The following is a 24,670-nucleotide window of genomic DNA, read 5'->3' as shown; positions in this document are numbered from 1 at the left end:
GTAATCCCACCTCCACCTTAAACTTATCTGTCACTCCCACCGCAGTCCTCACCAATGTCACACTACCCTTGTACATATCCTGTACCACTCTTACATAATTCTCTGCCACTCCCGACTTCCTCATACAATACCACAACTCCTCTCTAGGCACCCTGTTGTATGCTTTCTCTAAGTCCACAAAGACACAATGCAACTCCTTCTGACCTTCTCTGTATTTCTCCAACAACACTCTCAGAGCAAATATTGCATCTGTAGTGCTCTTTCCTGGCATGAAACCATACTGCTGATAACTAATCATCACCTCCCTTCTTAACCTAGCTTCCACTACTCTTTCCCATAACTTCAAGCTGTGACTGATCAATTTTATCCCTCTGTAGTTCCTGCAGCTCTGCACATCACCCTTATTCTTAAAAATAGGTATCAAAACACTTTTTCTCCACTTCTCAGGCATCCTCTGACTTTCCAAAATTTCATTAAACAATCTGGTTAAAATTCCACTGCCATTTCTCCTAAGCACCTCCATGCTTCCACTGGTATGTCATCTGGGCCAACAGCCTTTCCATTCTTCATCCTCTTCATAGCTGTCCTTACTTCCTCCTTGCTAATCTGCTTCACTTCCTGATTCACTATCCCCACATCATCCAACCTTCTCTCTCTCTCATTCTCTTCATTCATCAGCCCTTCAAAGTACTCTTTCCATCTACTCAACACACTCTCCTCACTTGAGTATGTTTCCCTCACTGTCCTTTATCAACCTTACCTGCTGCACATCATTCCCAGCTCTGTCCCTCTGTCTAGCCAATTGGTACAAGTCCTTTTCTCCCTCTTTAGTGTCCAATCTCTCATACAACTCTCTATATGCCTTATCCTTAGCCACCTCTCTTTATGCCATGTGCCTCATCTCCTTATACTCATGTCTACTTTCTTCATCTCTTTGACAATCCCACTTCTTCTTTGCCAGCCTCTTCCTCTGTATACTCTCCTGTATTTCCTCATTCCACCACCATGTCTCCTTGTCCTCCTTCCTCTGTCCAGATGTCATACCAAGCACCTTCCTAGCAGTCTCCCTTACTAGCTCTGCTGCAGTTACCCAGCTATTCGGTAACTCTTCATTGCCTCACAGTGCCTGTCTTAACTCTTCCCTGAACTCCACCTCACAACCACCCTTTTTTTTAACTTCCACCATTTAATCCTTGGCACTGCTTTCACACTCCTCCTCCGCTTCTTGATCACCAGCATCATCCTACAGACCACCATTCTATGTTGCTTAACTACACTTTCCCCAGTCACCACTTTACAGTCTCCAATCTCCTTCTGACTGGCCCTCCTACATAGGATATAATCCACTTGTGTGCACCTTCCTCCACTCTTGTACGTCACTCTATGCTCTTCCCTCTTCTTAAAATACGTATTCACCACAGCCATATCCATCTAGTTAAGGTTTTACAACATAAAAAACATTTGTGCCATTTGAACTAATTGTTCATTAGAAGATTCCATCTTTTGCCACTCATAATATTATGTATAAGAAGAAAATGCATTTTTTACACTGCTGGAGGATATGGAACATATTATTTATGACCACCTTTTCAAAACTGTTTTAGTTGAGACTTATGATGGGTTTATGACAAATTATTTGAGGTAGGAGACCAAACCTGTTATAACCCACTGCAGAGTGATGCTCCCCAGATCCACCCAATATAACAGCTACTGGTTCTACCAAATCTCAGGAATAAGGTATAGTTTCACATGCAACTTATTCAGTTTCTCAGTCTTTTTTTTTTTAATTCAGTCTGCCAGTGTTCTGATAACTTAGTTTTTATAGAATGAGATGAGCACCAACCAGGGTAAACAACATTTTGAAAGGTGGTGTACAATTCTAGAAATCCTGGCTCCTCCTTGGTTTTCACTGTATGCTCTTTAAATCACCCCCATCCCTGTTTAGAATTAGCTGAAACATGTTTTCCTTAATGCATCTTCTAAGTCTATTTGGTAAGATCTAACTAAATAATCAGAAAGTACCTCCATTCTCCCATGACTTACAGATTGAGGACCTTTGAAAATGTCATGACGACAGCACTTCTATTGGCCCGTCTCACTTTCTTTTTGTCTGTCTTGTCCCAACACACACACACACCTCTTAACTTTCATAAGCCTGATTCAAACAGTTCCCAGTGAACTGCTTGTCAGGTAACTGTAGCCTGTTAAGTTGTGATGTTTAAACAAATTGCTTACTACCCTGAAGTCAGCTTATATCTCCCTTCATACTTTTCAACTAAAAAGCCAAACTGGTAATTTACTTTTAAGATCTTTATAATTCCTCTCCTTCAGATGCTGCATCTGTAGTGTTTTTCCTGGGCCTTTTTCCTATCTACTCTAGATGACTTCTTTTGAATAGAGCTGGTGTTCTGACTGGGCTCAACACCCAAAAAACAAAAAAGTTCAGATTGCACAGCAGTGTGTGTGAATTGTTGTATATCCACTTAAATTAGGAAAACTACCATTTAAAAGGAAACTATATATACTTTGCAGTAATTTCCTTAGTCCATAATAGGTGCCTAGTACAAAAGAAGGGCTCATAACTTCCATAAATAAGAGCAGTGAAGGTCGCACGTCTAAATCTGTCTTCAGCAAAATGTGTTGCATGGTACATGACAGATGGTCAAATGTAGGGCAAGCAATAATATTTGAAAACCAAAGCATAAAAGTTTGTGAGTAATTAAGTGCAGCAGTGTTTATATTGTTGATTTGCTAAAGTTCTGCACTGATAATTCTCCATTTTTGCTTTGAGATACTATTGGCAGTATGCAAAAATACCTTCCCCTGAAGTGCAAAGACTTTTCTAAGAAATAAAATGATCTGATGATGTCAGTTTTCATTTTATCCTCAACTGATAGGTTCGGATTCAATCCCTCGGATCCGACTCGGCTGTTGCTAAAGCTTGTGGCAACCAAAAGCTGTCGAGCTTCTCCCTTACCCATAATGCCCCAACTCTAAGGTACCTTAGATCTCATTTGCTGGTTTCAGCAAAAGATACATTTTTTCCTTAACTCTTGAGTGCTTGTCAGATAAGTTAACTAACACTTATTTTTCCAGTCCTTATTTTTTTTTTAAATCTTCCCATATTTCCTTTACCTATCGTACTTGAGAGTATCTTGTATCTACAATTGCTAGTAGTTATTTTTCCTTTCTTTAACCTTTGTACTGAGCGTACTTCTTGAATACTATTGCTAGTATTTTCCTTTTGCTACTTTTAGTCGTATAGAGACTTTTTCTACCATTGTTGGTAGTTGTTTTCCCCTTCTGCTTTCCTTAAAAAAAAAAAAAAAAACCTCTTAACTGTCGTTGTTAGGAAAATCCTTAGTTACTTATGGCAGAAAAAGGCCCTACAGGATTTAAAAAATGTGTTAAGTGTGAGCATAAACTTCCCTTATCTGATGGCCACACAGTGTGTATATATAGTCTGGGACCACTTCATCTCCAAGAAGACTCTCCTGTTTGCCATGGGTTCAACCCCATGGCTTTGGTTGAACGTAAAAATAAACTTATAAATTATTATCTTACCCTCAGAATTGGAAGAGGCTATATCTGGAGATAAACCTCCTAAAACAAAAACATTGTGTCCGAAAACTTCAACTACTTCTGTGGCTTTGGAGCCATTCAAAAAGAGAGCAAAAAGAGATCCAACCTCATCCTCGGATCTGACGAAGAAAAAATGGATTGATCTGACTTCCTCGGATATGAGAAAAAACATATAGAATCTCACAACTTCTAGTCCTTCTACTTTCACTATACTACCTTCTACTTATTCAACTATCCAGAACTGAGTTTTCACCTTTGGTGGATCCAGTACCCTCAAGGATCCTGTATCACTTTTTGGAACGACCTAAATCCCCTTCTATTGTCTCCACTCGTTTTACCAGAAGTTTTGCAGAAGAAGATATGGAAAGAGTGGTGAGGAAGATTCTCTCAGCACATGGTCAGATAGGTGTCTTAACAGCTCCTACCACTTCAGGTCAGGAGGTACGTTCTTCTACTACACACTCAGTATACGTTCCTCCTCTTACTCCTTTAGCTATCTCAGAGTCTAAGGATCCAAGCTGCCCAGCTCTGTCTGACTCAGATCCGAAGCTTACTCTGAGTGCTTCTGTCCCGTCATATCCAGAGAGCTCTTGGAGCCGAAACTTCCCTGTCTGATCAGAGGAGCTAGAGTCAACTCCGAAGCTTTCAGATACATCTCTGTGTCTCGGAGCCTTGGCACTGGATAGTGCAGCTCCAACTTCCACTTTGGGGAGATTACCTTCAATGCGGGGGAAGTCTGCATTCCAAAAGCTTGTCTTTTCGGATTTGAGGTCTTGCCTTTCTCTGGGGCGGTCTGCCTTTGAGTCTGTGAAGAGGGTTTTCTCTGCTTTGGCAGAATGGGTGGATACAACCCCCTTAGATCCTAAGTCTTTTAGGTTCATACTAGGCTATCTGCCCAAGGGCATTTATAAGCCTAGCCCATAGTTATGTGGCTTTCGCCACCCCTTTAGTTTGAAGAAAACTATGCCTATTATTTTGCTGTGCCTCTGTCAAGCAGTGACACTGAAGTAATCCCTGGGGTATATCTGCGATCTCCCATCCATTGGTCAAGATTCCTCTTGAACAATGCCAGTGAGGTGCTCTGCCTCACATGTACCGGGATTTTGTTCCACAGCATAGGGAGTCTCTGGGTGATGAATCTGTCCCTCCAGCACGTTCTATTAATAACCGTGTCAAGGTTCAAGTCTCCCGCCCTTGTGGTTCTGAGGGATCTAGATTTTTTGAGGTGAAGCATATTCATCAAATCTGGGTTTGACATGGCCTTATATGTCAGGCACAGGTCACCTCTGAGCAAGCGGTATGACTGAATAGAGCTGGAGTTCTTTCAGTCTGGCAGCATAAGACATATTTTTGAGACCCTTTATCCTTTTGGTGAGGAACTTTTGGGGCCTTTCCAGCTGCTGCAGGTGTCGGGTCAGATTTCTGAATGGGGCATTGTACTCAATCATAGGTCTAATGAGTGATGAGTACAGGGGGACGATGACCTCCCTAGATCTAGATGTGAATCCCTTCATGATCAGGTGGGCAATGTAGAAGGTTTTCCTAACTACTTTGGCAACGTGAGTGTCAAACGAAAGGTTACTGTCAACCTGGGTCCCCAGATCCCTGATGACTTCTTCTGTGCTCAGTGGATTGCCACCTATATGGTAGCTAGGGGTAACCTTGTTTTTCCTGAAGGGTATGACTATGCATTTCTTGGCGTTTAACTTTAGGCCATGGCTCTGGCACCAGTTATCCATTTCTGTGAGGCCCTTCTGAAGGATATCTGTGTCAGATGTGTTTTGTTTGCAGTCATCTGCAAACTTTGTCAGCCATAACCCTCCTGTGTTTGCTTGTACTTCAGAAAAGTAGATGCCGAAAAAGAGTGGTCCCAGGACTGAGCCTGTGGGACACCACTTGACAGGCTTTGAGTCTGATATGGCGCCAGCAACTCTGACCCTGTGGGTTCTGTCACTTAGCCAGTTTGCAACCCATCTTGTGATGTATGGGTTTACATTTAAGCTGATGAGTTTTTCGATGATACCTGAGTGGGGTATTGTGTCAAGGCCTTTGCCAGGTCAAGGTAGGCTGTATGGACTGCCTTGCCTCATCAATGGCCTTGGTGACTGTTTCAAAAGTCAACCAAGTTTAAGAGGCATGATCTGCCTTTGACAAAGCCAAACTGGGATGGATCCAAAGTCTGCAAGTTCCCTATGTCTTTATTTATGAGTTCCATTATGATCCTCTCCATGGCTTTGCAGATAAGGCTTGTCAAGCTAATGGGACGGTAATTTCCAGGGTCGGTGGAGGCACCGCCCTTATGAAGTGGGACCACAGTGCGCCACTCCTTTCCTGAGGTGAGGCTAAGATTAAACAGCTGTCCTAACTGGGTTTAATTCCTCATTGAGTTCGTGGAGCACACAGGGACACCATCCGTCCCATGGATGCTGTGTTTTTGCCTTGGGGAGAGCAGCTCTCACCTGGGCGTTGGAGATGTTTGGGGGCTACAATCCTCTGGTATAGATATCTCTCCTTTTGGGGAGAAGTTTGCACTGAACCTGTCAGCCAGTATGTTGGCAATGTGTGTAGGTTCAGTAATCTTCACATCATTTTGAACTAATTCTGAGCATATCTGGGAGTTTCCTCCTAGGTTTCTAACATAGCTAAAGAAGGCCTTATGATTGTCTTTTGAGTCCTTGGCATGATTTTCTCTCAAAATTTGCCTTGGATGATTTTATGAGAGCTCTTAGTTTTTACTTATAATGATCAAAGGTGTCTTACCTTTCAAGGATTTTGCTCCATCTTGTAGTAGCTTCCTCCTTTTGTTGTAGAGCTTGTTTATGGCTGGGGTCCACCAGACTGGACGCTTGCCTTTGGTGCAAAGAGTCTTAGTTTTGTTTGGGATTGCCTGATCCATGCAGTCCTGTAGGTGCTGGTAGAAGGCATTTGTAAGTGATTCAGCGGTTTGAGTAATGTTTACCACTGGCTCAGGGGCCTTAAAGGAGACCACACTAGTTTTAGAAGTGTGAAGTCGGCTTTTGAGAAGTTTTTCACTGTGTCTTTTTATTTCAGGTGGGGCGGATGAGGACCTCCAGCGAGATTAGTTTATGATCTGATCTCACCAGTGAGGGGTATACTTCGGTGTTGAACATTGTGATCCCATGTTCGGATGATGAGATCAAGTATGTTTTCTCCTCTTGTGGGGATGGTGACTAGTTGTTCCATGGCATTTGAGTTTATGAACTCCAGGAACCTTTGGGCTAGAGTGTTTGGGCTTGAGTAGTGTTCCCAGTCTATATTAGGGTAGTTGAAATCACCTAGTATGATGGTATTTGGAGATACATTTCTCCCCTCCAGTGTTTTCAGGAAGGCCATGTGAGGTTCCTGAGTTTGAGAGGGTGGCCTGTAACATGCTACAAATTGCAGAGCAGTCTTGCCTATGGTTAATTGCACCTGGATGGTCTCCGATGCATCGTGTTGCCACCAACCTTGAGGTGTGTGTGTCCTTTATGAATATGGACACCCCCTCCTTTCTTGGTGTTGTCCGGATTTTGGGGCCGGAGCATGATATGAGGTGAAATCTGATAGTGCTGGGGTGCTCTCAGGAGCCTTGAACCAGGTTTCTGTCACAGCACAGACATCTATGTTCTCCATACTGAGAAGGGCCTCGAGTCGGTGCATCTTGACATTGACACTTCTGGCATTGAGCAGCATTACCTTAGTTTTTTCCTTTTTGTGTTCTAGGGTGGTAGGTTTAGAATTTGAGCCTTGCCTAAAAGGCACTATGGGGTGGCAAGAGCCTTTGCCAATATCCGGAAGCCCAGGGTGACAGGTGCAAGCCTTCAGCGTGGCTTGTCCAGCATGTCATCCCAGGCAGACAGACATTGGATCCCCTTTGAATGACACCAAAATTTAAGCCAATTATTAAAGCTGATCATCTTATCACTGTATTGTGGCATCATTCTAGGTGAAGGTAGGATACTGCTCAAGGTCAGGGTCATACCTGCCTGGGCTACATAATCAGAGAGCTCCTCAATGTCTCTTTCATGTAGTCCAAGGAGGTACGTCTCAGGTCGTTGACACCAGCATGGACAATGACTGAGTCGTGACTTGTACTGCTGTTGAGAGACCTGAGTGCTTGCGTTATGTGGCGGATTCTGGCGCCGACAGGCAGCTTACTGTGACCTTCTCCTTACTCAGTCTGGTGGCGGGACGTCAGTGTGCCTGACTATGGAGTCACCAGTGTGTCTGGCATTGTGTTTGGCCTTAAGGGCTGTGACTGTTTGACACTCTGACTGTGTGGTCTATGTGATGCATGTGTTGGGTCCTGAGGTGGTAGTTGTTTGGGTGTCTGCTTTGGAGGCCTCTGCTGTTTTGGTAGATTTTTGGTCAGACCCTGCCAGTATGTCTTTGTGTGATTATGTGTATGATTTGAAGTTGTGATGGCACTATGTGTGACTGGGTATGTAGTGTGTGTGGTTACCTTCTCCTCCTGTCTGGTCTTGCCAGTCCTATGTTGAGAGAGCTCAGCCTCCAGTTTGGCCGTATAGTTGCATCTCTCGCATGTATTTGTGTTTTGTGGGAGAAGGAGAGGATTGTCTGTGTACATGAGGCAATTGTAACATTGCCTCAATATTCCCAGGTTCACCAGTTGAGCAGGAGAGGACACTAGCAACTGATCCTCGACATGCTAGAAGTAATAGATAAAAAACTTACAAAAGACTCCGGGGGATGTGGGTTCTAGGCTGGTGGGGTACTATCTATAATAATAGTGCTTTATCAAGGTGCAAGTACTGTAGGAGCAAGTAATAGGCTTTACAGATAGAGAATAGTCTACTTGGGAATCAAGTAGAGATGAAGTTTTTAGTTATAGGATACGCTGGTTAGATCGGCAGTACAGTTCGAGGAAGGTAGATTTAAGGGAAAATTTGAAGAGTGGAATTTAGGTAGCCCGAATAGTTTAACCTTGTTAAACCGCCGCTGCTCTTGTGTGCAACAGTGGCAACTGTTTTACCTAGATGTCTCTGCGCTCAGAGCCACATCACTTCTTGCCACAGGGACAGCCGGTCCAAGACCCCCAGGCTTTCCAACATAGTATCTCTATTTCTTTGGATTCCTCCCCAGAGCATCCCACTGACGAGGTCCCTCAGAAGATGTGTAAGAGGAAGCACTTGGATTCCCCAGAGGAGTTTGTCACCAAAGATACAGACTTTGATGAAGATGAAGGGCCCCCATGATCAGCTCCTGAAGATGTCTCATTTGGGAGACATCCTCAAGATCCTAAAGCAAAGAGGTGGCTGGATGCCCAGCAACCCTCCATCCATAGACTCTACTCCTGGTGGATTTTGGTACTGACCCATCTACCTCCTGGGTTACTCCACCCACAGACTAGCTTATTAAATTAATCTCTCCGCAGGCATGGAAGGAACCCGACATGGTTAAACCAATACCTTGGAAACGAGACAAGATTATGGCACCACCTTTGGACAAACAGTTTTGAGTTAAGGGTTTGCCCATTGATGCCATCGTCATGGTGGTGGCCACCAAAAAGGAACTTGCTGAAGAGAGTTCTACTGTTCATCCCCCTAACAAGGGGTCTAGGGTGATGGACAGATTTGGGAAGCATGTTTATGCTTCAGCGATCTTCACCTTAAGGTCGCTGAATTATTTGCCACATTTTCCAAGATTGCAGAGTGATTTGATTAAGGAACTATCAAACACCCTCTCAGGATCAGTCTCTGCAGAGGTCCAATGATCTGTGATTTCTAAATGACTACCCCGCAATCTATTTCAAATTCATCCATGAGGCTGATTTCGAAAGTAGCCAAAGGAACCTCAAGGGCAGGGGGTTCAGGCATTTCCATCAGGGGACATACCTGGATGCGCGTATGTGATTTTGCAGAGCCCTTCAAGTCATTGTTTATCAGTCCTCCTTTTGATGGCACTTCTTTGTTTAGCCTCAAAGTGAATGACACATTATCCAGGAGTGAGAAGGATGGAAAGACCCTATCTACCATGGGCATACATTTTTTGACCTGTCAAAAAATCCTTTTTATAGGAATCAGTGAGGTGGTAAGAAGATGTGGTTCAAAAAATCCCAGGGTCTTTTCCAGGACACACATGGAGGTAGTTCCCCCAGGAGCAGAGGACAGAACTCCAATGGTTGACAACCACCCCTGTGGCAGAGGTGGTCTGTAAAACCAGGGGTCCAGCGATTCTTTCTTTAACAGATCTTACCAGCACTTCAAACGGAATCCACAAGTACCACCAAGGATTGAATACCAGCAGCCGTCTTTGAAAACACAGCTTTAATGAAAATCAACAAAAAACACATACACTCCAGGCATTAACATCTCCTATCTACTACATTTTCATTTGCAAGTTACTTCATCAGATGCGGACAGACTTGTGAACCATTCCTTTTATACTCCCTCTACTTGGTGAATTAAATAAGAATGTTAACTAGCAATTAATACAGAATGCAATAAATATAAAGTGACTGTGCATATGCAATCTTCTCTGAATGAGAAGTACATATACCACCATTATAAAACATGTTACCTAAATACTTCTGTCTAGAGATTCATGTTTTATGTTGAATCCTTCATAAATTAATATAAAATCATGTACTTTAAAACTTTTAAGACTTATTTAAAAGGATTGCATGTAAAATATAGAAAATGGTATTACCAGCGCTCCTGAAAGGAGGCCCGATTGTCCACCTCTGGAGACAGTTAGTGGTCGATTATCTCTGGACCAGAGAGCCTGGCTAGACATAACAAAAGATTCCTGTGTGCAGAGGATTATTTCCAGAGGTTATGTAATACCCTTTTCCCTTCCACCTCCAATCTCAAGAAAAATCCCCAAAGTTCCACCCAGTTAGAGGGAACAAGCAACAATTCAAATACAAAAGCTCCTAGAAAAAAGATTCATCCAAGAGGTCCTGCCAGACCAGATAGAATCTGGAACTTACTCAAGATTCTTTTAAGTGCTAAAGAAAATAGGGGGACTGAAGACCAGTTGTGGATCTTAGCAACTTAAAAAAGTCAGATTTGATGCACTAAGTTTCGAATCGTCACAGTTTAGTTCATTCTCTCTCTTTTCTGGGCAAGGATGACTGGATGTTGTGCTTGATAGACCTTCAAGATGTCTACTGTTACATAAAGATGAACAGACAATCCAGAAGGTACTTATGCTTTCAGCTGGGAGCCAGTCATTACCAGTTCAGACTTCTGCCCTTTGGCTTCACCACAGCCCCCAGTGTGTTCACCAAATGTATGGCAGTAGTAGCAGCTCACTTGAGACTGCAAGAATTCTGGGTGTCTCCATATCTAGACAACTGGCTCATTACTGTCCCAACCAGACATCAATTAATAAGGGGAAAAGATCAGGTTCTCCAGACATTTTCTCATCTGGCCATAACCATAAACTACAACAAGTTTCAACTGGAACCAACTCAGGATTTGGAATTCATAGGAGCACTGTTCAGCACAGTCAATGATAGCTTCATTGCTTCCCTCATCAGTTCAAACTATAAGATCACAAGTCTGAAAAATAACCTGCAGTACCAAGATTTCAGCATACTTGGACCTTCAAGCTCAAGGATCAATGTTGAAGGCTATAACTTTAGTGCCTTTAAACAAATTTTACATTAGTATTCTACATTGGATGTTAGCAATGCAGTGGTCGATACTTTACCAACCCATGTGAACTCTGATACAAATCACTCACATATGCAAGAGAGATCTCAGGTGGTGGATTCAACCAGATCAGGTTCTACAAGGCTGTCCGTTCATTCCCTCTTAGCCCAAGGCCATAGTGACCATGGACACTTCACAGTTGAGGTGGGGAGGAAGTTTCTGTGGAAAACAGTTCAAGGGACTTGGTCCCTCGAAGAGGCCAACTTGCATATCAGTGTGCTAGAGATGAGAGCAATCCTTATAGAGTTGCAGGCCCTTTATGATGCTCTCCCTTTGAGGATGATTGCAATTCAAACAATGTGTCAGTAGTTTGGTGCATCAGCAAATAAGGAGGGACCAGATCTTGCCATTTGTGTCGAGAAGTGCTCAGAGTGTGGCAATGGACAATCTCATCCAACTGCTGTCTCACAGCAACTCGCATTCTGGGGAAGTCCAGTGTGATGGCAGACAAGCTGAGCAGGTGCATTCTTCTACTTCATGAGTACTTTCTCAACAAGAACATGACAGAAATGATTTTCTGTCATTGGGGCCAGCCTTGCTTGCGATAAATTTGCTTCTTCTTCCCTAAACAACACATGCAGTAGCTACTTTGCCCTAATTCCCCCATGGGGGAATTACCGAGGGATGCTGTACTTTACGATTGCCCTCCCCCCAGTCTACTTTCAGCCTACCCACCAATTCTGAAATTCCTACAGAGAGCTACTATGTTGAAGAGCTAAGTCATTCTCATTGCATCCTACTGGCCTAGATGGATTTGGTTCCCTTTCCTTTGGCTTCATTTACTTCACCAACCTTGAATTTTGGATCTAATTCCAGACCTCCTGTCTCACCCAACAGGCATGATACATCCAGATGTATCAAATCTCAGACTGACGGCCTAGCTTCTCCAGTTCTCTTAACAGCTAGACAGTCTTCCCCTGTCCAACATATACTTTTATCTACACATAAACCTTCAACATGTAAACTCTATTCCAGTAAATGGAAAAAATTGTGTAGTTGGCACATCTAAACCATGCTGAACCTTTTTCAGCTCCTCTACATAACATCCTTGAATTTTTAGCCCTACTTTTTTAAGAAGGAGCTAGATGTTTTTCGTGTTTCACTGTTGCAGTCCTCACATATGGGTTACCTGGCTCCTGGTAGCCCTTAGTCGGCCTGAATACCAGAGTCCTTGGTATATGACGTTGGCTGCTGCCGGTTGTAAAACTGATGTCAGAACATCAGGTATAAAGGGAGGCAGCAGACACCATTTCCCCAGTCTTTCTTGTTGTGGAGCCCGAAGCAGATGCTATTCGCACTAGTGCCGGTCGGACGTTTACCTTCATTTTGCTTTCCGACTACCAAGTTGAAGACTCCTTCAGATGAGTACCCCGTTGGGGATTCTCTTTTCTTGCTTTAACGAATGTCAGATAAAGTTAACTGTTTTGCCTGTGGAAAACGGATTCCGCACCGTGATTTTCATTCCTATTGTATAACTTGTTTGGGCCTTGAGCACGACATCCCTAACTGTGATCTCTGTGCTTCCTTTAACCCGCATACCATACGCCGTAGAGCTAAGATTTTGTATAAGCATTTCAGAGTCTGGCCTACGTTCGTCGGTATGGCGTCATCTGGTCTCCCGACTTCGGATATACATAGGAAACGCAAAGACAAGGACTGCGACAGGCCTAGGGTTAAATCTGCTGAAAACGCACTGGTGAAATTGGTCGTCAGCACAGCGGTAGTCAGTGAGGTGCTTTCACAGCCCCTGCAGTCCTCAGATTTTCAGCCGGAAGCCTCTGCCGAGACCTTTACTGAGTCCTCCATGTTGCAGGCTGCTATTTTGTCTTCAGACCCTCTGTCTGTCGCCGCCTCAGATGGGTCCTGAGTCGCTTTGCAGGCACCGGCTTCTGATGCCTCTTCTTTTCGACATGAGACCAGAACCAGATCGACTACCTTAGTTCAGACTTCTGCAGTTGCTAGGCCTCCCGGGTCCCTCCGAATTGTTAGTAAACCTTCCAGCCGGAAACCTACTCACAAGCAGGCATCGGCCTCCCCTCCTGTGCCTCAGTCCAAGTTGGTAAAGATGGCTGGTGATCTTCTTTCCCTGATTAGGGGCTCTCACCTCCCCCCCCTTCAAAGAGAGCTAGGAACTTATCTCCTGATGTTTTGTCTCAGATTCTGAGATTTCCAGTATGTCTGCTGATGAAGAAGGACACGCTCAACTTTTTTCTGGCTTTGAGGATTCTGATGTTGAGGACTCTAGCCCTTCTGCCTCCCCTCCAGAAGATATTTCCTTTGGGGATACTTTGAATACCCTTAGGGAGCATTTTAAATGGGAATGTCAGGATTTTCCACAGTGTAAGAAAAGAATCCGGGAATTTTTGGATTTCCCTCAGCATAAGCCTCTGGCTATACTTCCAGTCTTGGAAGTTGTGGATGATGTTTTCATGGAAAATTAACTCCTAATTCTGTTTCACCTGCCCCCAGAAAACCAGATGGGTATTATGGGGTTCATGAATCTCATCAATTCCTTTTTAAAAACCCTACTGATGATCCAGAAATTATTTCTCAAGGCCCCAAGGGTGTTAAGGCTACTATTGCTAAAAACCCTATGCCTTCTGATAAGGAGTCTAGGCCCTTGGGCAGATGGGGTAAAAAGTCTATACCTCTGCAACTCTTAGGTTCATAGGTTCATACTAGGCTATCTGCCCGAGGGCATTTACAAGCCTAGCCCATCGTTTTGTGGCTTACGCCACCCCTTTAGTATGGGGAACATATACATTATTTTTGCTGTGCAGTGACACTGAGGTAATCCCTGGGGTATATTTGCGATCTCCCATCCATTGGTCAAGATTTCTCTTGAACAAGGCCAGCGAGGTGCTCTGCCTCACATGTACCGGGATTTTGTTCCACAGCATAGGGAGTCTTTGGGTGATGAATCTATCCCTCCAGCATGCCATTAGATCCATGAATTGTCTTTTTCACATGCTTAAGTATCAGCAGCATTCTTCTTCTGCTAAATCGGGGAGTTCTAAGCCAGCTCCCCAAAGCAAACATTCTCAATGACTCCGGACTTCTTGTGCCTACCTCTGCGGGCCCTGGGTTTCCTTTGGGGGGGAAGGTTAGCCAGGTTCGCAGAGGTCTGGTCTTCCATCACAGACACAAATGGGTGCTCAATATAGTAAACCAAGGTTACAAGTTTTACTTTCACACCTTCCCTGTTTTACAAGGGTACACAGACATACCCAGAACTCTCAGGGCAGAGGTAGAAACTCAAATTTCTTCTTTACTGACTATGGGGGCTATAGAGCCAGTTCCTACAAATCAGGCAGGCCTAGGTTTTTATTCAAGACTTTTTCTGGTACCCAAGAAAGGGGGCATCTGGCGCCCTATTCTGGATCTGTGTATTCTAAACACTTTTCTGATGATTCCCAAATTCAAGATGCTCACCCTTCAACAGCTACTACCAATGCTGTGCAAGGATTCACGGCTGGTAACTTTGGATCTAAAGGAGGCTTATCTACACATCCCAGTAAGGGAAAGTTGCAGGCAGTTCCTTCGCTTCAACGCTGGGAAGAAACACTTTCAGTTCTCAGCATTGCCCTTTGGCTTATCTACTGCTCCCAGAGTTTTTACCAAGTGCCTGGCTCCAGCCATTGCCTTTTGCAGGCAGAGAAACATTCAAATTTATCCTTACATGGATGACTGTCTCATTCAAGCAAACTCCCCAGAACAACTAGAAAAGGATTTGGATTTTGTGAAGAACGCTCTCGCCTCTTTGGGTTACACTCTCAACGAAAAGAATTCAAAGTTGGTTCCTACAAGGGAGATTGTTTTCCTGGGAGTGAGTCTGAATACTGCCATCCAGATGGTATTCCTACCTCAACAGAAACAAGAAGATCTTTCGGCTTATTTCATGAACTTGGCAAGCATGACCTAGCTCTCTGCAAGGCAATTCCTGCAAGCACTGGGGTTCATGACTTCATGTATTTTGATGATCCCGTATGCAAGGCTGCATATGAGAAAACTTCAGTGGTACTTCAAGAATCTTTGGTGTCAACACACTCTGGGCTTAGACTTGATTCTTCCCCTGATTCCCTGTCGACAAATGGAGTTCCTCTGGTGGGCGACAGCCTGTATTCGGAACAAGGGTCTGCCTTTCTGCCCACCGCCTACCTGCCAGACTCTCACCACAGATGCCTCAGATGTTGCATGGGGGGCTCATCTGGAAGGCAGGGGCATACAGGGGACTTGGAGCAACCAGCAGATTCATCTGCACATAAACTTAAAAGGATTGATGGCAGTGCAGCAGGCTTTGCTGGCTTTCAAGGACCTACTCTACCTTGGAACTCTGCTGATCAGGACAGACAATACCACAGTCATGTCGTACATCAACAAGCAAGGGGGGGACTCACTCTTACCCCCTTGTGCAGACTAAGCATGAGATTATGGTCCATAGCAACATCCATGGGCTTACATCTAATAGCACAGTATCTCCCAGGGAAGCTAAACTCCTTGGCGGATCATTTGAGCAGACATGTTCTGGATACTCACGAGTGGCAACTGAACAAGGACGTTTTCCATCGCATCACTCATCATTGGGGCACCCCACAAGTGGATCTTTTCTCCTCTCACACCAATCATCTCCTTCCAACCTTCTGCACCAGGGAGTTTCACAACAAAGCTTGGATGGTGGACTCATTGTCCTTCCCATGGACACATCTCTCAGTTTATGCATTCCCTCCTCTACCGCTTCTTCCCAGAGTGCTGCTAAAGATAAAGGACGAAAAACCAAAGGCGATTCTGATAGTTCCAGATTGGCCCAGGCAGCATTGGTATCCCCTCCACAACCTTTCACAGGCTCAGCCTTGGCATCTACCCCTGGTACCAGATCTGTTGGTTCAGGGAGGGGGAAAGTTCCTTCATCCTCATCTTCAAACTCTGCATTTAACTGTCTGGCTAATACTTTAAATCTTTCCCAACAGGTGGTTGAAGTTCTTCATGAGGACAAGAGGCCTAGCACCAGAAAATCCTATGCAGATAAATGGAAGAGATTTTGCTCTTGGATGCTGGCTAAAGGAGAAGACTCTTCTCATCCTTCTCTTTCCCTTATTCTTGACTACCTACTTGGACTTTCCTTTTCCTAAATCAAAATTCACGATTCAGCAATTTCGGCTCATTGTTCCTTTGAGCAACCCATTTTTTCTCACCCTTTGATGAAACAGTTCCTGAGGGGAGCTAGTAATCTTAGACCTCCCAGAAGAGCTCCTACTCCTGCTTGGGATCTTAATTTTGTCCTGGAAAAACTTACTCTGCCTCCCTTTGAACCAGCTGCCTCTGCAGATTTGAAGTTTCTATCCTGAAAGACTGCTTTCCTTTTAGCTATTACTTCAGCTAGAGCTGCAAGCCTCAATGGCAGTAGAACCTTTCATTATTTTTCATTCAGATCGAGTTTCTCTGAGAACTAATCCCTCCTTCATGCCTAAGTAAGTTTCCATTTTAACCCTTAACCAGTCTATTCGCCTGCCTACATTTTTCAACAATCCCCAAAATAAAGTGGAAAGGATTCTGCACTCTCTTGATGTGCATAGACAGCTGAGATTTTACTTAGAACTAAATCCTTTCGAAAATCTGAACAGTTGTTGGTTAGTTTTGCTCTTGGGGCTCAGGGTAAAGCTATTTCAAAACAAACCATCTCCAAATGGATTGCTCATTGTATTCACTTTTGTTACCTGCAGCATGTGAAAGTTCCCCTTCAGGGTATCAGGACCCATTCTACTAGAGCAGCCTCTACCTCTGCAGCCTTTCTGAGAGGTGTGCTTACTAAGGACATTCTAGAAGCAGCTACTTGGTCTTCTGTCCATACTTTTACAAAGCATTACAATCTACCTTTGTTTTCTAAATCCAGGGCTGGTTTTGCCTCTGTAGTTTTGCAGGGCCTCCTTACCAACCCTTAATCTGTGATCCTTCCTCCACCCTTTGTCTTTTTTCTGGGCTTTGGGAATTAACCCATATGTGAGGAATGCAACAGTGAAACACGAAGAACATAGTACAGTTGTGTACACTTACCATAAATGTAGATGTTTGAGTGTATTCACTGCTGCAGTCCTCTTTTCTCACCCTCTATTTCCCCTTTTTTCCTAAGACACCGATATATACTTTTTTATTTTTTGTATGACGTCCAGGGTGCTTCCTTCCTGGGTTAGCCTCCTTTTGGGAGCTCCTGACAGTTAAGGCAAGAAAAAACTGAGGAAATGGCGTCTGCTGCCTCCCTTTATACCTGACGTTCTGACATCAGTTTTACAACTGGCAGCAGCCGACGTCCTATACAAAAGACTTTGGTATTCGGGCCGACTGAGGGCTACCAGAAACCGGGAAACCCATATGTGAGGACTGCAACAGTGAATACATTCGAACATCTACATTTATGGTAAGTGTACAGAACAGTACTTTCCTCAGCCATTAAAGTTCATTTAGCAGCAATATCAAACTTTCACATTGGATTTGAAGGTTCCTCAGTAGCCTATCATAAACTGTGCAGAGCTTTCTTGAGAGACATTCTGCTTTTAAGACCGGCCTTTAAGGACCCTACTCCCCTCATGGAATCTTAGGCTGATACTGCATTCATTATACATTCTCCCTTCGAACCAACAACTAAGTGTGACCTTAAATTTCTTACTTGGGAAACGTTTTTTGTAGTAGCCATTAAATCTGCTAGACGAATTTCAGAAATTCAAGTATTGTCTTCAAAACCTCCATACTCGATTTTTCACAAAGATAGTTTCATTATGAACCAATGCATCCTTTCATCCCATGGTGGTGTCAGAATCCAGTATCAGTCCCATTCATTTGCCAGTTTTCTTCCCAAATGTATTAAAAAAGGCAAATACATCTTGCATTTACTGGACATTCACAGACACTTACATTTTCATCTGCATAGAACAAAAGCTAAAAGAAAGACCAGTTGTTTATTTCCTTTGCTGACTTGAATTTGGGAAAACCAGTTGCCAAAATAACTTTAGCCAGATGGATAACTGATTGTATCTTATTTATTTATAAAAAAAAATGGGTGTTACATTACCACAACCAGTATGAGCTCATTCAACTAGTTCCATGACATGACATATATGCAGCAGCTACTTGGGCTACTCCCCATACCTTTGTTACTCATTACATATTGGATCTGGTCTCTAGAGGTAGAGCATCATTTGGTTCAACTGTGCTCATTTTTAGGTAGCTGGGGACTCTGTCCCATCAGTTGAGGATAGGATGAAAACTGACAACATCAGATAAAGAAGTTATGTATTTATCATAATGTTCCATCTGTGTTGCCCATTTTCATTCTTCAGCTCCTCACCCACCAACCCCCATCCTTTGCAACTTCTAGAAGAATAAGTGGTTAGAGGAAATCACTGTCCTTTGTACAGAACTCCAGATAGTCTTCATGTATTGACTGCATGCTGGTCTTCACTTCCTTTATCTGTGCTTAGTTAATGTTTCCTTTTTGAGCAAAAATCAGCAAACAAGATCTGAGGTAACTTAGGGTTGGTGCATTATGGTAAGGGAGAAGCTTTGCCACAAGCTTTAGCAATAGCCAAGTCATTTCCAAACCTATCAGTTGAGGAAGAATGAAATTGGGCGACACAGATGCAACGCTATAGTAAGTACATAACTTCTTTTATTGTGTAGCTCATTATATGTAACACTTGAGAGGTATATTGAGGGTGTACTTCAGACAAGGTTACAGTCAGACTTTCATCCTAGCCAGGTTCTTATGTGACACCACTTATAAAGAATGTACCCTTTGCCCAAGCTGTTTTTCGTAACTTGTTTCCAATTCCTTGTAACCTTTTTTTATTTTCTATACATGGCATGCAATAAATAAAGCTGACATGAAATACTTCCTGTTTAAGTGATTATGCGTGTAAGCAAGAATACTACATTGAAAAATACTGCCATTACAAAGCTGATGTTGGAACACAGCAGTGGCTTGAATATTAGATACATTGCTCATAGAATCTAATTTCCAAGTGTCAACTGCATTTGTTTTTTGATAGGTATTGGTACCTCTTGTCCTGCTGCAATTACTACTGAATGAGTTAGTCAGGCAAAACCAGCAGCCCCTAAAAACACTCCTGAAGTTTGGTGTGCAATATATTGAAGATGTAGATGCAGATTATATTATCCAGCAAGGAGGATGGGTAAGGATTTTGTTTTATAAATGTGGTGCTTTGGGGAAATAATGCCATTCAATGAAAGTTATACTGTAGTTTTATGTTTTGTTATGTCAGCATTTATCATATACTGCATCCTGTCTAACTTTGTCTTTGTGTGATACCTTGTAGCTGTAGACAGACATATACTGGTCATGTAAAAAAATGAGTGCACTGCAGATTTTTATCCTAATAATTGAGGCTGTGAAATAACCAAAGAAAGAACAAATTTAACTGTAAATGATGTGCTTTTGAAAAGCATAAAAATATTAAGTTTAGGTGTAGAAAAGTTGAATTTAGCCTACTCCGTGTGACAAAATATGTCTTGCGTATTTAATTTCCATAGACACAGTGTATTCTGCTGGTTTCCCTCCTCCAAAACGTACAAATCTTACATGTACTTTTTCATTTACTGGCATTGTCTGTGCACCTTTCATTTATGGGCCACACTGGTTTTGCTGGCTTGACAGTTGTAGGCATCCACTTCTATTTGGATGATGGACAGCTTCGACTGATGGACCTTTTAATCAAATATGTGACTTTCCTGAAGTTATTGTGTTCATTAAAGGGGTGCTGTGGGACAAAACCCTCTCTTTGGGGGTCTCGAGGCTTACTCCACTTTACTCAGGGCTCCCTACCATTTTTCATTTGTTTAATGTACATTTTTGATGAAATAGTCTGTTGCTGCTGATGGGATTCCATGGTTGGTAAACTTCTCTCTGTGGAGGTGTGGGAGGCTTGCCCCCTGACTTTACCCAAGGCTACTACCATTTTTGCTTGGTTTGTTATACATATTTAATGAAACAGTCTGTTGCTGCAGATGGACTCCATTACTTATACTGTGACCTTTACCTCACTTAATTCTAGATATTTTTTCTAAACTTCCTTCCTTTGTCAGTTTCAGCACATAATTTCATCCCTCAGAGTACTTTATATGCTGACTTGTGCATTTGCAAGCAGCATGTTGCTTTAGTAGCAGGTGGTGCCTTGTGTGCTGATTGGTGAGGTCTTCTGAACACTGCCCTGCACCTATAGTTTCAACAAATTCAGATGTACTTCAGTGCTTCTCCTTGAGGTGCCTGTGACAATGTGAGGTATTGCCAACTGTGCCAGGAGAAGTAGGGCAGTGGATATGTAACACATGCTAGCACAGCTTGTTGGAATTTTTATAAAGAATAATATGTCATTTGTATATCAAACTGATTTGTACAGATTATTGTGTTGAAAAATGCATTTGTAAAGCTGCTTTTGTTAAAAATGTACCAACAGTGTGTCCTGCTGGACAGAAAAAGTAATACCCTTGTATGTCAGAATGTATGATAGCTAGTGACATTAACATTGTAACAGAGGATGCTGGAAGAGAAGAGGTTAATCTCAGCCCTGCTAGCTTTAAAAAAATAGTATGATATTAAATGACTCAATTTAGGCCATAAACATTGTATCTCACAGTTCTGACTGCAGCCAGAAACAAAATGTCTGTGCCAGAGAATGGTTTATTAGATGTTCATCGTGTTACACTGCTGCAGTCATTACACTCTGGTTATCCTGCCGTCAGGCAGTCCCGCAGTCGGCCAGAGTTCCAAAGTCTTGGTCCGGCATCGGTTGCTGTCGCCTCCTCCCTGACGTCAGTGCGACAGGGGTATATAAGATGTAGCCGACGCCATTTTCTTCAGTCTTTCTTGCCGCGCAGTGCCCGAAGCAGAAGCAGTTCGCAAGTGCCGGTCGGCCGACTCCTGAGATTTTCATTTCAAATCCAGAACCGAAGTCTTCTAAAAAAGCTAAGTACCCTGTTGGGGAAACTTTTTCTTGCCTCAGACCGATGTCAGTAAAAGTTAATAACTGTATTTCTTGTGGGAAGCAAATACCTCATAAGGATATCCACTCCTATTGTATTCCATGCCTAGGCCCCTGACCACGACGTCACTGGTTGTCAGTTTTGTGCTAGGTTTAACAAGCGCACTATTAAACGTTGGTTTGATTTTGCCCAACATTATTTTGACAGAAAATTCAATTACACCATGCCGTCGGAAATTCTGACTACCGCAATGCATAAAAAGCGCAAGGATAAGGACAGGCATCCGAGGCCCAAAACTGACGACGAGGCCTCTTCTAGGCCAGTCGCCGGTTCTCCAGTTTTCAGCAAGGCATCTACGCAGCCCTGACGACCGCTTCCACAGAACCACAGACTGCCTCCGACTCCCACGTGGAGCTGGCTGGGCCTTCGGACTCACTAGGTTTTCAGCCTTCCGATCCTAACCTTACAGAGGGAACCAAAGTAGCTGAGCAATACACAGCTACAGTGGATGTTTTCAGACCTACCCAGTTAACCATTAAACCCTCTGCTAAGTCTAAGCCCCCCCTTAAAAGCAAAGAAACGGACACAACTCTCTCCAGGACAGGCTTCCATGCCTAAGAAACAAATGCTGAAAATGGCCAAGGACCTAATCACCCTGATCAGGGGGTCCCATCCCCCCCCTCATAAAAGGCCCAGACAGGATGCAGACTATGAATCTTCTGACCAGGTGTCCATTTCCTCAGACTCTTCTTTGGACCTAGGATATTCTTTACCCCCTTATGAGGATTCTGATGCTGAGGAATAAATTCCATCAGCCTCTCTGCTTGAGGATTACTCCTTTGGGGAGACCTTACATACCATGAGGGAACATTTCCATTGGGAAGGCCAGGATTACTTGGAATCCAAGAAAAGGCTCAGAGACTTCCTTTTATTACCTCAATGCAGACCCCTTGCTATCCCGCCAGTTTTAGATGTTGTGGATGATGTGTACACCGAATCCAGTTTAAACCCTGACTCCTTACCCCCCAGCCCAAGTTAAACCTGATAGATATTACAGAGTCCCTGACTCTCACAAATTTCTGTACAAAAGCCCAGTTGTTGACCCTGAAACTATTTCTCAGGGACCCAAAGGGATTAAGGCATCATCAGCAAAAAACCCAGTTCCCTCTGACAGAGACTCCAGAGCATTAGACAGATGGGGAAAGAAGGTATATACGTCTGCAACATTAGCAATGAGAGCCTTGAATTGCCAGTTTCACATGCTAAAATATCAGCAATTCTTGATGTCTCAGTTGAAACAAAAGATGCTTCCAGATTCAGATCCTCCTAACCTTAAAGAAATGCAGGATTTATTGCATGCAGCTGAACAAGTGGGAAAACATACTTTACAATGTGGGTTTGATTCCTTAGAGGCCTCCTGTATTGCAGCAGTTACAGGCTCTGTCATTAGAAGGCATGCTTGGTTAAAAGAACATACGTTACCAGATAATGTTATGGTCAAATTATTGGATGCACCTTTGCAGCGGGATGTGCTGTTTGGAGTCAAGGCAGAGGCGGTATTAAAGAAGATGGAGGATAAGGCTAAATCTATGCAAACGGTGAAAGATTTCTTACAGGTTCAGCCACCTCGTTTTAGCAGAAATTGGCCAACAAAGAAATTGGTCCTTTCCAGTAACAGATAAACCTCAAAGGGGCAGATACAGACGTCCAAGAGGTAGAGGTCAGACACAGGGCCCTTACAGGCCTTGACAATGGGGTACACCAGGCCAGAAAGAAGGGGAAGACAGGCCTCAACCTTATAAAAAACAGCCTCAATGACTTTCCACTGCAGCTGCCAAACAGCTCTCTCTTGGCAGCCCCCTTAAGAGGAAAACTGGCACTTTTTTTCTATCACAACTGGCATTGCATCACCAAAGACAAATGGGTTCTCAATATTGTATTTCAAGGTTACAGGTTTCACTTTCACACTCTGCCAAGGCTAAAAGGAATGCCAAATCTGCCACCAAATCAATGGGCAGAGGCTCAAAAACAAATTACAGCACTCATGGACATGAGAGCTATTCAAAAGGTACCACCACAGGGACAAGGATTTTACTTAAGACTCTTTCTGGTTCCCAGAAAGGACAAAGCCTGGAGACCCATTCTGGACCTTTCTTCACTAAACACTTACCTGGATGTTCTGAAATTCAAGATGTTGACACTACAGCAGCTTCTTCCCCTGCTGGGCAAGAAAGCTTGGCTCGTGACTTTGGACCTCAAAGACGCATACATGCATCTCCCTATCAGACAAAACTGCAGAAGATACCTCCGATTTCTAGCTGGTTCAATGCACTATCAATTCTCTGCACTGCCCTTTGGCTATCTACTGCGCCCAGGGTCTTCACAAAGTACCTGGCACCAGTAATTGCATTTTGCAGGCAAAAAGGAATTCAAATTTATCCATACCTGGACGACTGCCCGATTCAAGCAGAGAGCAAGGACATTCTGCTAAAGCATCTGGCGTACGTAAAAAAGTTATTAAGTTGCCTGGGGTACACAGTAAACGAAAAATCAAAACTAGTGCCCTCACAACAGATAATATTCCTGGGTGCCAGCTTGAACACAACGGCCCAGATGGCTTATCTTACGCCAGACAAGCAAGAACAACTGACTCAATATTTTCATTTAATGGCAACAAAGACACAACTCCCTGCAAGAAAAATTCTGCAGGCCTTGGGCTACATGGCATCTTGCATTCTACTAATTCCATATGCCAGACTGCATATGGGGAAACTACAATGGTACCTAAAGAGCGTATGGTCTCAACACTGTCAAAGTTTGGAAACAGTTATACAACTAATTCCTTGCCTACAACAGGAGTTTCGATGGTGGGCACAAGCTTGTCACCTCAACAAGGGACAGCCTTTCACTCAACCCACAGCCAGGCAGACACTGACAACAAATGCATCGGATTACGCCTGGGGAGCACACATGGCAGGAAAATGTATCCAGGGCAAGTGGCCCACAGAGCAAAGACATCTTCACATCAATTAAAAAGAGATGCTAGCTGTACAAAATGCTATTATAGCTTTCAAGGACCTGCTGCATCCAGGACAATTACTACTAAAGACAGACAACACCACAGTTATGTGATACATAAACAAGCAAGGGGGCACACACTCCTACCCCCTCTGCAGACAAGCCATGACCTTGTAGAACACAGCTCTAAACTACCAAGTTCATCTGCAAGCACAATTCCTGCCAGGAGAGAAAAACACACTGGCAGATGACCTAAGCAGAAACATTATGGACCCACACAAATGGGAACTGTACCCACAAATATTCAGAATGATAACCCAAAAATGGTGGAGCCCGGACATAGATCTGTTTGCTTCCCCAAAGAACTGCCAATTAAAGAAATTCTGCACAAGGAGCTACCA

The 24,670-nt window shown here is 43.5% G+C and overlaps 1 protein-coding gene across 3 annotated transcripts in view; it reads left to right on the top strand.

The window, feature by feature from the left end:
* Positions 1-24,670, top strand: part of BCL2L13 (BCL2 like 13) — a 583,548-nt gene that overhangs the window by 400,856 nt on the left and 158,022 nt on the right. For all 3 annotated transcript variants that reach the window (XM_044087597.1, XM_044087598.1, XM_044087599.1), the window contains one exon: positions 19,301-19,444. In XM_044087597.1, the coding sequence (XP_043943532.1) occupies positions 19,301-19,444 (144 nt within the window). The remainder of the gene's footprint in view (positions 1-19,300; positions 19,445-24,670) is intronic.

Source organism: Protopterus annectens, chromosome 11.part0 (genome assembly GCF_019279795.1).
Source record: "Protopterus annectens isolate FY-2018-M chromosome 11.part0, PAN1.0, whole genome shotgun sequence".
NCBI classification, from domain to species: domain Eukaryota; kingdom Metazoa; phylum Chordata; order Ceratodontiformes; family Protopteridae; genus Protopterus; species Protopterus annectens.
The sequence above is the reverse complement of the archived record's forward strand: the minus strand, read 5'-3'. Positions and strand labels throughout refer to the sequence as shown.